The 14,761-nt window shown below is 38.5% G+C and overlaps 1 protein-coding gene and 1 pseudogene across 1 annotated transcript; both read right to left on the reverse strand.

Annotated features, from left to right (window-relative positions):
• Positions 1 to 5,033: 5,033 nt before the first annotated feature.
• LOC102473721 (keratin-associated protein 4-12-like) lies at positions 5,034 to 5,519 on the reverse strand. Its single transcript, XM_006155962.1, has one exon. The coding sequence runs from the start codon at positions 5,517 to 5,519 to the stop codon at positions 5,034 to 5,036; it is 486 nt and encodes a 161-aa protein (XP_006156024.1).
• Positions 5,520 to 8,289: 2,770 nt separating this feature from the next.
• LOC114009148 (keratin-associated protein 4-6-like) overlaps positions 8,290 to 14,761 on the reverse strand; it is a 6,944-nt pseudogene continuing 472 nt past the window's right edge.

The raw sequence follows: 14,761 nt of genomic DNA on the forward strand, positions 1-14,761 counted from the left end.
TCTTTTTCCTTTTCTTTTGCCTGACTTTCTCACCTTGCTTCTCAGCTTCCACACACTGAGTGTCTAGACAGGTCTAGGTGCACAGTAGGGAAACATCTGATTACTTCTAGGGTAATAGAACACCTCAACCATCACTGAACTACTCCAGAAAGGGGAGAAACTTATCTTTGTAAACCTGAATTTAAACCTCTTTCTGTGGATACCACATTGCCAAACACAGTAGTAGAGGAAAAATAGGCATGGAAGTACCTCACAGTAAAGTGAAGCATATGAGCTTACAGTAGCAGAAATCTCCAACAAATTAGTGAAATGTGAATATACCACCAAATTACTGAAAATCAGAGAAGAGAGACTGAAAGTGAGCAGCAGGGAGAAATATGGAGCTGCAATGAGCTAGGCTTATCTCCTCTCATGCTCCTCTGAATTCTCAGTTAAAGCCCTGCACCTCAGCCCAGGTGCACCTATTCTCTAGGATCTGTGAGACCTTTTTCATATTCAGTTCCATTGACAAAAGTATTTGGTGAGGATAAGGGAAACAAAACTGCAGAAGTATTGCAGATCATTTCCTCCCACATACCTCTAACACTCAGTTAATTCAGAATTAACTCCAAGAAAGTAGAAAGTAATATATAATCCATCAATTGACCAGAAAGCACTGCAGAGACACAAGAAATATGTGAAACCAAGAAAATATCTCTCCCCCAAGGGGAAAGAACAACCCTTCATCATCCACAGATAGTACAATGGAACTTGTGGAAATGTCAGATAAAGAATTTAGAATATTCATAATGACAGTGACAAAACTAACAGAGATGCAAGAGAGACAACGAACTCCAGGAGATGCAGGAGAAAAGAGACGATGAGTTCCAGGAGGTGAGGAAGTTCTTCCATGATATAAAAGAGGGAATATACACCATAAAAAAGAATCAAATGGAACTTTTAGAGACGAAGGCTGTGGTACAGGAAATCAAAACCTCCCTTGAAAGTATTAAAAGCAGATTAGATCATGCAGAAGATTGAATCTCAGATGTAGAAGATAGAACCTCTGACCTAGAAAAATTTACCAAAAAGACTGAGAAAATAACCCCCCAAAATGAGAATAATATACGAGTGATTCTAGATACCATTAGATATCCTAACATACAGATCATAGGTATCCCAGAAGGTGAAGAAACTAATAAGGACATTGATAATCTATTCCATGAAATCCTGGAAGAAAACTTTCCAAACCTAGAGAGTCATTCAAATATCCAGATCCAAGAAATACAAAAGACTCCACATAGAATTAACCTGAGATCTTCTCCAAGCCACTTTATAGCCAGATTGACCAAAAGCGTAGACAGAGATGAGATACTAAAATTGGTAAGAGAGAAACATCAAGTTACCTACAAAGGATATCAATAAGGCTAACATGGGACCTCTCATTGGAAACAGTGTGAGCAAGGAAAGATTGTGAAAAGATAGTCAAAGTGTCAAGTGAAAAACAATTTCAACCAAGAATACTATATCTGGCAAGATTATCATATGGCTGTTTTTTAAGTTGTGTAGAATCTTTCTAGCTTGATAAAATCCCTCTTTTCTCTTTTGGGAATTATTGCCTGTGCTTTAAGGGTCTTAAATCTTTGCCCATTCTAATGTCTTTGGAGATGCCTTAGAGTTCCCCTTTAGTTTTTTAGCAGTAGTTACTTTTCTTTTTCCTTTTTAAGTTTTGCCATAGGGTGCTTGCACTTGTTGGACAGACACAGAGAGAGGCAGTGAGAAAAGTGAGAAATCCCCCTACCACCAGCGTGGATGGCCATATGGCAATCTCTTCTCCCTTTTTCTCCTCTTGGGATTTTGGGCACACATGCACATGTACCCAGCATGATTTTCAAGCCAACAGATTTGAGAACCTGGACAGCAGTTGGTCATGTTGGAGTTGAGTGCCACACCACATGCTGACCTATCTACCAGTGGTTTTTTATTTTGAAGTTTTACATGTAATCTTTGATCCATTTTGAATTGATTTTTGTTAATGGTGAGAGATAGGGGTCCAGTTTCATTATTCTGCAGGTGGATATCCAGTTCTTCCAGCACAATTTGTTGAAAAGACTATTTTCTCCACTGCACTGTCTTGTACGCTTTATCAAGTATCAGTTGGCTGTATAATTTCATGCTTATTTTTGGATTCTGTATTATATTTCCTAGATCCAAAGGGTCTACTTTGTGCCAATGCCATGCAGTTTTGATTATCACCACTTTGTAATTATTTTGAAGCAGGGTAGTGAGATGGTTACTACTCTATTCTTTATGCACAATATTGCGTTGTGGACACAAGGTCTTTTATGATTCCAGAAAAATTTTATGTTTGTATTTTTCTATTTCTGTGAAGCATTTCACCAGTAATTTTATCAGAATCCCATTGAATATGTAAATTTAATTGAGTAAAACTGACATTTTGATTATATTGATTCTTACAATCCAAGAGAATAGGGTGTCTTTCCAATTTTTCTATCATACTCTATTTATTTTTTCAGTTTTTCATAGTTTTCTTCATAGAGATCTATCACTTTTTTGGTTAGGTGTATTCCTAGGTATCTTATTGTGGTGTGTGTGTGTGTGTGTGTTGTAAATGAGATTGCTTTCTTCAATTCTGTTTCAATCTGTTCATTGTTAATGTATAAACATGCTATTAATTTTTGTATATCATTTTTCTGTCCTGCTGCTTTACTGAATTTATTTGTCACTTCCAGAAAATTAGTGAATCCCTTTGTATTTTCTATGTATATAGTCATATCATCTAAAATAGTGACAGTTTAGTTCTTCTTTTCCTGTATAAATGCCTTTTATTTTGCACTCTTGTCTAATTGTGTTGTCTAGGACTTCTAGCACTATGCTGAAAAGGAGTGGAGAATGTGGGCAACCTGTCTTGTTCCAGTTTTTAGTGAGAAAAGTTTCAGATTTCCCCCATTCTATATAATACTAACAATGGGTATGTCATATAGAACTTTATATTTACAAAATAATTTTTTACACATAAATAACAGAATTACTAAGCCTTTAGTAATAGGGATCCAAGACACCCTGTTGGGTAGATCCTGTGGGTATTGAATGGACAAATTTCATCTCTTTCCTATAGGTACTAAATAAGACACAAAAGTGTGACAACACATACACGTGCCACAAATGCATTTAATAAGAATGTATCTCATTTGTAATCCTGGACCTTAACTGTGATAGCCAATACTAATGAAGGGGAACTGTACATTCTGTTGTGTTGCTGAACATTTTAAAGAGTTTGTGTTTGTGTGCCAGTAACATAAAGATAATTAGAAAAAAATGTGTTGACCATGAAATTCATAATATCATCCATAGATTACATTAAATATGTATTCTGCTGCTACATTTATATTCCCATTACTGTCATGCACTCCAAGATTCCAGGCAATAATTCCAGTTCTCAAATAAGCTTTCCTGAATTTTTTTTTTTTTTGGAGAGATTTTCACTGTAGGGCGCGTGCGCTCGCCAGACAGACAGAGAGAGACATAGAGACAGAAAGCGAGAAATCACCCCCCAGGGGGGATGGTCACGCCGCAATCCCTTCTCCTCCATTCTCCTCTCGGGATCTTGGGCACGCACGCACACGCACCCGGCGTGAGTTCTAAGCCACCAGGTCCGGGACACAAACCGCGGTCGACTACGTGGGAGTCCAGCGACATAGCCATTACGCTAACTGCTGGTTCCCTCTCTTTCCTGAATTTTTGAAATGAGTTTTGGATCCCTGAGAAGGAGATGAGCATGCAGATGTTTCAAGGTGTCTCTTAGGATTTATATTTGTGGAAGGGTGGGAAGCGAAGGGAAGGGAAGGGAAGGAAAGGGAAAGGGAGGGAAGGGAAGGGAAGGGAAGGGAAGGGAAGGGAAGGGAAGGGAAGAGAAGGGAAGGGAAGGAAGGAAAGAGAAGGGACAGGAAAGGACAAAAGCACTGAGAGAAATTGAAATGGGAATGAGATCTCAGTGGAAGTCTGAGCAGACTCTAAAGGGAGTTCTAAAGATGGGATGACTCATTAGAGAGCTGCAACCCTAGTTGGAGAAAAGAATGTGGTAGTGTTCTGTAACAAAAAGAGTTAATAATCTTGGGCAAAAAATTATAGTCCTCACGACATTACCCGCCTCTGAAGGATTCCCCCCTAATATGGCAGGATGTACTCACCACTGAAGCACTGCCAGTCAGAATGATGCAGATAATCTGTAGGTGTGGAGAAAAGATCCATCGCACATGACTTTGAGTGGAAAATACAGTTTGCCAAACCATGCAAAGGCTGCTGTATTGGCAGAAAGTTTTGATGCAATTTTAAAATATCATAATGTGTACCTGGTATTTCCAAACCTCATTTTCTGCTATTATATTCAACAGTGACTTCATTTTAACTCCTCCTCCTCCCAAATTGTACAAAAAGATTACTTGATTTACCTGAAACTATAACAATTTTCTGGAGAGAACGGCAGGGTTCAGTCATTTGAATTCCATTGAAAGGTAGACCAACATGTATTGTCTGCTTGACAGGTATAAGCAGAATAAAATTACCCAGGACTCAAATAAAAAGGCTTTAAGGAAAAACAATAGCAATGATACTCCATTTTCATTGACAATAGTATCAAGTTTTATTTTGGTACATGGAAATAACAGGGTACAGAAATATCCAGCAAAAGATTACTTGAGGGAGATTGCATTGGGTTTCCATTTCGGATTTATAATACGTGGCCTTTATGTGATGGAGTCGATCTTTCAATTCCTTAAGCATGCTAACTGGATATCCTGAAGACAAAGAGAAGCATGTTGGGAGCAATTTGTTCATTTATCAGGAGATTCACAAAAAAATTATTTGCAGAGAGGGAGCTTGTACAGTAGTTAACATTAAAATAGAGTTGGTAGGAATGAGGATCGCTTATGAGAATCAGAAGATCAATTGTCTGTGCACTCCATATTTTTTGAAAAGAGTCTTCATCTCTACGAAAGGAGGTAATGCTTCTGTGATGTGTTTAAAGCAGAGCTTCAGCAGCAAGGGATGGCACAGCACGTGGGACGAGGGCAGGTGGAGATGACACAGGTTGGGCGATAGCAAGTAGTGTGGCAGCACACTTTGCCACAGACTGGGCGCAGGCAGCAGCCGGGGCAGCAGCAGTTGGAACCACAACCACAGGAGGCACAACCGCTGGAGCTGCTGGAGCCACAACCACCACAACCACAGCAGGAGGGACGGCAGCAGCTGGAGATGCAGCAGGAGGGGCGACAGCAGCAGGAGCCACAACCACTGGAGCCACAGCCTCCACAACCACAGCAGGAAGGGCGGCAGCAGCTGGAGATGCAGCAGCTAGGGCGACAACAGCAGGAACCACAACTGGGCCTACAGCAGCTGGAGCCACAGCAGCAGGGGGAGCAGCAGGGACGGCAGCAGGTGGTCCTGCAGCAGGTGGTCTGGCAGCAGGTGGGCCTGCAGCAGCAGGAGCCACAGCTGGAACCACAACAGGAGTTGACCATGGTGTCAGGTGTTGAAGGATTTGGGTGAGTTTTCAGGAGAGTGAAGTTGTTTGTTTGGTGTCTTCCTGGAGTATGTTCCCCCTTTTATACCCTGAAAAAAGCTTGTTGTCATCACATCTCTCTTTCCTTGTTGTTATTTTCCTCACCAGAAAAATGTAATCACTTAATTACATAATTGTGCTTTTGTTGTTCAACACTCCAAAACAGAGGAAATTTCCTTTCTTGGTGTGCTCCTGTGTGTTCAGTGGAAATGCTTGTACATTTCTCCTTTAGTGTGTGTCGCTTTTTCCCCTGGCCTCTATGGTATCTTTTAAAAACCTTATGATTTAACTCTCTGAGGTACTGTTTTTGGCTGTGACATTTTTTCCTATCTGCACATTTATCCTTGCAAGTAGCCTGGAATAATTTATACAATGTTAATGTATCTTTTGTTGTCAAAGAAGTTCAGATCGGATGAAATGCTAGGAAAAACGATGATAGGAAAACAGTCATGTGAGGAGAGGATGTCCCACGTGTAGTGAGGATGACTGTGATTGCCATGTGGGCATCTGCATATACAGAAAGATTGCCAGACCCCAAGGAATTTCTGAACTCTGTGTCAGGTCTATTTCACAGTCTGAAGTGAAGTACTTAACAATGACTCATTGCTTTCAGAAGTGAAAACACATTTTTTACATATTTAGTCAAGGATATGAATACAAAGTGGGAAGTTTTCATATATCTCCTGATAGATTGATTTCTAGAATGGAGTTTTTGAAGTTCATTTCTGAGAGAGCCATGAAACAGACACGCATTGAAATCTCTCCATGTCACAATCCCACCTCAGCTTTCTAATCAGTCTAGAATTCTGGGTCTAATTTCAATTTTGATTCTGAAAACTGCCTATGTGGTTTCAGAAACACAGAGCCACCAGTACTCTGTGGCTAGGCCTGCACAATGCACTTTTCATGTGCAGAAGTATTTCCTAGGTGAAATGAGTCAGACTAAGAAAGATAAATACTGTATGTCCCTGCTCATATGTATCAAATATCTGTACTCTAAGACAGAAATGGTAAGATTCAAAGACATAAACACAAAGAGGACGAATATAGATATGTAGGTACCAAAAATTGTATAGGAAGTAGATGGATGTTCTGGAGTAGGTTGAGCTATTCAGGAAAAATGAGACACAAGAGACACAAGAATATAAAGTTGGAAATGATCTATACGGTATTTTTTAAAATTTGATTATCCCACGGTGCTTTGACAAAACAATATCGTATGCCATGAAGACGTACAAAAATTATATGTAGATAAGATATAGATTTTAAAAATTTGTAATCAGTAAACAGCATTAAGAATTACTAAGCTTTCAGCAATGTGGACACAAGACATGTTGTTGGTGCCCTGGAATAGAACAGAAAACTCTCATCTCTTTCCTGTAGGTACCTCACATGGCCAACCATGGTTTGAGTCCAAGACCTAGCAGTTTGAGAGTGTGCATGCCTAAAATCCCAGGAGGATAGTGGAGGAGAAGGGGTTGTGGTATGACCATTTCCCCTGGGGGGTGATTTCTCTTCCCTCTATGTCTCTCTCTAGTGAGCCCATGTACCCTATGGCAAAAACAAAAAAACAGAAGTTGTGTTAACACTTTGCAAACTTTCTTTCCCTCTTTCTTTTTAGTATATGTTTAAACATTTTTATAAAGCAAAAGTTACAGAAATTTTTTTCAACAGAGAACTTTACATTCTTTTGTCTGTAAAATGTTTCTTCCCTTTTCCGCCTCCCATCCACTGCCTACCACCCACTCCCTGTAGTAGTATCTACATTTATCCTCTTTACTATCTTATACTTGGATCTTTCCATTTCTGCCATAGAATGCAGAGATTCAGTCCATATTGAGTGGGAATATACACTGTGTTTCTTTCAAAGTCTAGCTAATGCAGCTTGTAGCTTAGCAGTAAGGCCTCAATATTACTCTTTTGTTTTTTTTTTTTTTACTATTACATTCAAGAATGCTTCTGGACTTAATTTCAATTCTTCCCCCCCCGCCCTTTGGTAAAGTTTACAAAATGATTATTCGATTTGCATAAGACTAAAATCATTCTCTGGAGAAAACTAAGCAGTGCTTAATGTCATTTGACTTCTGTTGGAATATGACTCTAGTGTACTGTGCCTGAAAGATGTAGGCAAAATATAATTACCCAGGACCTAAACAAAAAGCTTTATTTTAAAAAAGAATGTAAGAGTAAAAATTACATTCAATTTTTAGAACAGTAAAATTAATTTTATTTTGGTTCATGGAAATAACAAGGTAAACAAAAATTTTCGAATGGAAAAAAAAAAGGCAGAAATTTCATTGGCCTTCACTGCCAGAAGGATTAAAAATCTGTGGCCCTCCATGTGATGGAGGCAATCTTTAAATTCCTTTAAGTATGCTGACTTGAGGTATTGAAGACAGAGGGAGGAGTGTTAGAAGCAATTTGTTAATTTATCAGGAGCTTTGCAGTAGGCTAATTTGAAGAAAGGGAATCATTACAGGAGTTAAAATGTGTAAATAGGATTGATAAGATTGAGGATTGCTTATGAGAGTCAGGAGATCAATTCCCTTGCACACTCCACTTTATTTATTTATTTATTTATTTATTTATTTATTTATTCACATTCAAAGACTATATCATTACAACATACAAAATGAATTTTCCCATCATGAATACACCTTTTTTTGAAAAGAGAGTCTTCATCTCTAGGGTAGGAGGTGAAGCAGTGGTGGTGTGATCGAAGCAGAGCTTCAACAGAAAGGGGTGGCACAGCACATGGGATGAGCACAGGTGGAGATGACACAAGTTGGGTGATAGCAACTGGAGTCTTAGGAGCCTTTGCTGGAGCACAACTACTGCAACTACAGCATGAGAGGCTTTAGCAGCTTAAATGCAGCAGGAGGGTCAACATCAACAGGAACCACAGCAGCTAGGCCTGCTGCAACTGGAGCCACAGCAGCTGGAACCACAGTAGCAGGGGTGGCAGCAAGTGGACACACAGCAGTCAGAATGGCAATACGTGGTCCTGCAGCAAGTGGTCTGGCAGCAGCTTGGGCGAAAACAGCAGGAGCCACAGCAGCTGGGTCTACAACAGTAGAATCCACAACAGTTAGAACCACAGCAGTAGGGGCCAGATCAGCTGAGTCTGCAACAGTGGGAACTCCAGCAGCTGGAACCACAGCAGCAGGAGCGGTAGCAGGTGGTCCTGCAGCAGGTAATTTGGTAGCAGCTGGGCCTGCAGCAGCTGCATTGACAGCAGCTGGAACCAAAACAGCAGCTGACCATGGTGTCAGAAGGTGGAGGTTCTGGATTGGTTTCTAAGAGAGTGAAGTTTCGGTTCATTAGTGTTCCTGGCCCGTATTCCCTTTTTATAGACTGATAATGCCTGTTATCATCATATTATTCTTTTCTTATTGTTATTTATCCCACCAGAAAACTTAACCACTTAAATACTTCATTGTATTTTTCTAGTTAAAAATTCTGATATAGTGTATGTAAGAGTTTTTTTTTTTCCTTTGGCGTGCTTTTGTGTGTCCAGTGGAAATGCTTGTACATTTCTTTAGTGTAGTGTCACTTTTGTCCCTGGCCTATATGATATTTTTTAAAAGCCTCATGACTTGACTCTGAGATTTTCTTTTTCACTGTAACATTTCCTTCTATCTGTACATTGCTCCCTACAAATCACAGATTATAGTTTTCACATGTTAATGTTTCTTTTGCTTTCAAAGAGATTCAGGTGAGGTGAAATGTAGACGAGTGAGGAGACCCATTTAAGGAGAGGAGTGATGGGATGACTGTGATCATATGAGGGCGTCTGGACATGCAGGGAGATAACCATACCCCTAGCAATTTCTGAATTTTGTTTAAGAATTTGGTTTATAGTGTTAGGCTAAAGCACTTAGCAATGACTGTTTTTTTTTTTTTCATATGTTAAAAACGCATTATGATGCGTGTATTGCAGGATAGGCATTAAAAGCAGAAAGTTTTAATGTATCTGCTGATTGTCTTAAATGAACATGGACTTTTTAAAGCTATTTTTAAAATTTTGGTTATTTATTATTATTGTTTTAATTTTCTGTAGGGTATGTGCACTCACCAGAGAGCAAAAGAGAGAGAGCGAGCAAGAGAGGGAAAGTGAGAAAGCAGGCTGTGAAGTTCAGCACTCAAACTGTGGTCAACCTTGTGATAGTCCAAGAATCCCAACCAGCATGACACTGCTGGCTCCACAGTGGAGTTTTTAAATTTTATGTATTCCCTGAAATGAAAAGAAAGAGTCACCCAATGGGGTCTCACCAAGTGCTCCTTCTTAAATCTTTTCAAGCAGTCAGCCTGGCATGTAATACATAACTCAGGTACTGAAGCATGGCCCTTCCCATATGACTGCATTATCACATAGCCATCTGACTCTGGCTGGGCCTGCATCATGAGTTTTTCACATATAGTAGTATTTGCTAAGTGGAATTAGTCTGACTAAGATACAATTGCACTGTATGTCCCCATTTAATATATGCCAAATGTTTGCAGTCTTCATAGGAATATCAAAACATAAAGTTAGAGAGGATGGGTGTAGATACCAGAGACTGTACAGGAAGTGAGTTGATGGTGGAGTGTGGGTGGGGCAGGCTTAGGGAGAGAGCATGTAACAGACACAAATGTCAAGTTCTTTGTTGAAAGAGATGTATATAGGGACCAGCAGATGGCGTAATGGTTATGTCGCTGGACTCCCACATAGTTCACAGAGAATCTAGTCCTGGACTTGGAGGTTTAAAACTCATGCCAGGGGTGTGTGCATGCATGTCCAAAACCCTGAGAGAAGAATGAGGAGATAGGATTGTGGCATGGCCATCCACTCTTGGAGATGATATCCTGCTTTCTGTCTCTCTGTCTCTCTCTGTTTGGCAATTGCACACACTCTATTGCAAAAATTTCTCATAAAAAACAAGAAAGTGATGTATATTGTAATAAATTTGATTTGATTATCACACACTGCTTGCATGCTTTGGAAAACCATATTGTGTGTCAGAAAGATGAACAACAATTAAATATAAATGAGATTTACTTATTTTCAAATTTATATTGTATTATTGTACATCTATGGGTACATAATATGGTTTTTCATAATATGTGCTTGAAACATAACAATCAAATCCAGGCTATTGATTATATACATACACACACACACACACACACACATCACTTTTTACAGAGAACTTTACATTCCTTGGTCTATTAAATGTTTCTTGCCTATGCCACTATCACTCACCTCTACATCCACTTCTCCCTTATAGTCTCTGGCATCTACGCTTACTTTTGCTACTTTCGTATCTTGAGATCTTTCCATTTCTGCCACAGAGTGCAGATATTGGGAACATATTGAGCAGGAATATACAGTGCGTGCCTTTCAAAGTCAAGATAAACTTTACTTCTTTAAGTATTAAGTGTTCTGCAGTCATCCATTTTAAATCAGATGACAGGATCTCATTGTTTTTAATGTCTAAGTAAAATTCCACAGTATATATATGCCACACTTTTTAAATCAAGTCAATTCTTGGGCACTTAGGTTGATTCCATGTTTTAGCAATTATGAAAGATGCTTCAATAAACATAAATATGAAAGTGTCTTTCCGACTAAGTGTTTTCCTTTCCTTTGGGTAAATACCAAGGGGAGAGATTACTGGGTCATGTTGTAGTTCTCTTTGTAGGTTTTTAAGGAACCTCCATATTATTTTCCAAAGCGGTTGTATTAACTTACATTCACTCAAGCAGTGTAAGAGGGTTCCATTTCCACCACAGCCTCACCAGCATTTGTCATTCTTTATAGGAATCATAGCCATTGTAACCGGAATTAAAGGGTATCTCATTGGGGTTTTGATTTGCATTTTCTTTTGATAAGTGACTATGTAGAATATTTTTCATATGCATTTTGTCCATTTTTGTGATTTCCTTGGAGGGATATCTGTTCACCTCTTTAGCCCTCCCCTTTCTTTTTTGAATGAACTATTCATTTTGTTTGTGTTTTTAGAGGTAAGCTGCTTGAATTCCCTCTACATTCTAGTTATCAATCCATTGTCCAAGGCATAATTTAAAAATGTTTTCTCCCATTCTGAGCACTCTGTCTTTACAATTGCTGTTTTCTCTGTTGTGTAGAATCTTTCTAGCTTGACATAATGCCACTTGTGTATTTCAGGAATTATTGCCTCTGCTTTGGAGACCTTATTTAAGAAATCTTTGCCTATTCCAATGTCTTTGAAGACTCTTAAGAGTTTCCATTCAGCTTTCTACTAGTAGTTTTATGGTTCTTTTTTCTTTTTAGTTTTTTGCTATATATAGGATGTGTGTACTTCCTGGAGAGAGACACAGAGAGACAATGAGAGAAAAGTGAGAAATTGCCCTCATCCCAGGATGGATGGCCACATGGCATTCTTCTCTCCATTATTCTCCTCTTGAGATTTTTTGAAAACATGCACCTATTGTGATTCAAGTACACCAGGACTGGGACTTGAACAGCAGGTGGCCATAATAGGAGTCTATCACTTTAACAACCACACCTCTTGCTGACCTGTCTACCAGTAGCTTTATATTCTGATATTTTACATGTCATCTTTGATCCATTTTGAGTTGATTTTTGTTAATGATGAAAGATAGGGGTCCAGTTTCATCTTTCTCCAGTGGATATCCAGTTCTTCCAGCATAATTTGTTGAAAAGACTTTCTTTTCTCCACTATACTGTCTTGTAGCCATTATCAAAGATCAGTTGGCTGTATTATTTTATGTCTCTTTCTAGATTCTCTATTATGTTCTCTAGATCTAGGTGTCTATTTTTGAGTCAATACCATCCTGTTTTGATTATCACCACTTTGTAGTTTATTTTGAAGTACGGTAGTGAGATGCTTACTACTCTATCCATTTTGCACAATACTGTCTTGGGGATACAAGATCTTTTATGATTCCAGACAAATTTTAGGATTTTTTTCCTATCTCTGTGACAATTTTCACCAGTAATTTGATCATAATCTCATTTAATATGCAAATTAATTTGGGCAGAACTGATATTTTTATAATATTGATTACTCTAGTCTAAGAGCACAGTATGTCTTTCCATTTTTTCCTCTTGTGCTCAGTTTATTTTTTCAGTTTTTTGTAGTTCTTTGTAGAGATCTTTCACCTCTTGAGTTAGGTTATTCCTAGCTATCTTATTGTGGGTATGTGTGTATGTGTATGGCTGTTGTAAATAAGATTGTGTTATTCAATTCTGTTTGAACCTGTCCATTGTTGGTATATAAAAGTGTTACAATTTTTGTATATTAGTTTTGTATCCTGTTACTTTACTGACTATATTTGTCACATCCAGAAATATTTAGTAGATTCCTTTAAATTTTCTATGTAGATAGTTGTATCATCTAAAATAGGAACAGTGTAGTTCTTCTTTTCCTGTATGACTGCCTTTTAATTTTCACTCTTTTCTAATTGCATTTTCTATGACTTCTGTACTATGTTGAAAAGGAGTGCAGAAAGTGAGCAACCTTGTCTCATTCCAGTTTCCAGTGAGAAAGCTTTCAGTATTTCCCCATTCAGTTTGATATTAGTAGTGGGTCTATCATGTAGGGCTTTATATTTCCAGAATCTTTTGTTAGAAATAAACAACGTGAAGAATTATTAAGCCTTTAGTAAAGTGATCCAAGACATCTTGTTGTGTAGATCCTCTGGGTATTGAAAGGACAAACTCTCATCTATTTCCTATAAGTACTAAATTCATGATATTCTCTATATGTTACATTAAATATGTATTCTGCTACTACATTTATAATTTCATTAATATCATACACTCTAAGATTTCAGGCAATCATTCCAGTGCTCAAATAATTTTATGAATTTTTGAATTGTCTTTTGAAACAAGCAAGGTTCATTGAAATAGACATGAGGGTCAGATTTATTGAGCTGTCTCTTAGGATTAACACTTGTGGAAAGGAAGGGAAGGAAGCACTGAGGGAAATCAGTGTCAGGTGGTCTCAGTGGAAGTCTGAGCAGATTCTGATGGTAGTTCTAAAGATGGGATGACTCGTTAGAGAGATGCATTACTAGTTGGAGAGAAGAATGTGAGTCTTTAGTGTTCTGTAACAAAAAAGAGGACGTAATCTTGAACAAAGTAATTATATAGTCCCCACAACATTACCTGCCTGGTTCTGAAGGTATCCCTCCCAATATGGCAGAATGACCTCGCCACTGAAGCTCTGCCAGTCAGAATGAAGCAGATCCATTGTAGGTGTGGAAAAAAGATTCATCACACATGACTCTGGGTGGAAAATACAGTTTGCCAAACCATGCAAAGGCTGCTGTATTGGCAAAACGTTTCAAGGCCATTTTAAAAGATCATTATTTGTGTTCAGTCTTTCCAAACCTTCTTTTCTGTTATGATATTCAACGGTGACTTCATTTTTCACTTTTTTTTTCACCTAAAGTGTACAAAATGATTAGTTGATCTACCTGAGACTACAACAATTTTCTGGAGAAAACGGCAGTGTTCAGTTATGTAATTTCCAATGCTAGGTAGACCTATATATGCTGTCTCTCTGTTTGACAGGTACAGGAAAAATACGATTACCCATGATGCAAACAAAAAACCTTCAAAGGAAAAAAAAAGCTTAACAATGATATTCAATTTTCATTGACAATAGCATCAAGTTTTATTTTGGTGCATAGAAATAACAAAGTAAGGAAAAAACATGCAAAAGACTACTGAGGGAGACTGAATTTGGTTTCAACTTCAGAAGTTTTATAATTGGTGGCCCTCCATGTGATTAAGTCAATATTTAAATTTCTTAAGCATTCTAACTGGATGTCCCAAAGACAAAAAGAGGAATGCTTGGAGCAATTTGTTCATTCAATGGGAGATTCACAATAAATTTATTTGAGTTTAATTTGTACAGTAGTTAAAATTGGGAAACAGAATTGATAAGAGTGAGGATTGCTTATGTGAGTCAGGAGAACAATTGTCTGTGCACTCCACATTGATTGGAAAGAGAGAGTCTTCATCTCTATGGAAAGAGGTAATACATTTGTGGTGTGTTCAAAGCAGAGCTTCAGCAGCAAGGGATGGCACAGCAAATGGGATGAAGGCAGGTAGAGATGACACAGGTTGGGCAATAGCAAGCGGTGTGGCAGCACATGTGGCCACAGACTGGACACAGGCAGCAACTGGATCAGGAGCATCTGGGGGCACAG

This window comes from Tupaia chinensis, unplaced genomic scaffold (assembly GCF_000334495.1).
Source record: "Tupaia chinensis unplaced genomic scaffold, TupChi_1.0 Scaffold000477_1, whole genome shotgun sequence".
Lineage (NCBI taxonomy): Eukaryota > Metazoa > Chordata > Mammalia > Scandentia > Tupaiidae > Tupaia > Tupaia belangeri.

Excerpts from the sequence above, each read along its gene's own strand:
- LOC102473721 (XM_006155962.1), bottom strand. The coding sequence starts at position 5,519 with ATGGTCAACTCCTGTTGTGGTTCCAGCTGTGGCTCCTGCTGCTGCAGG.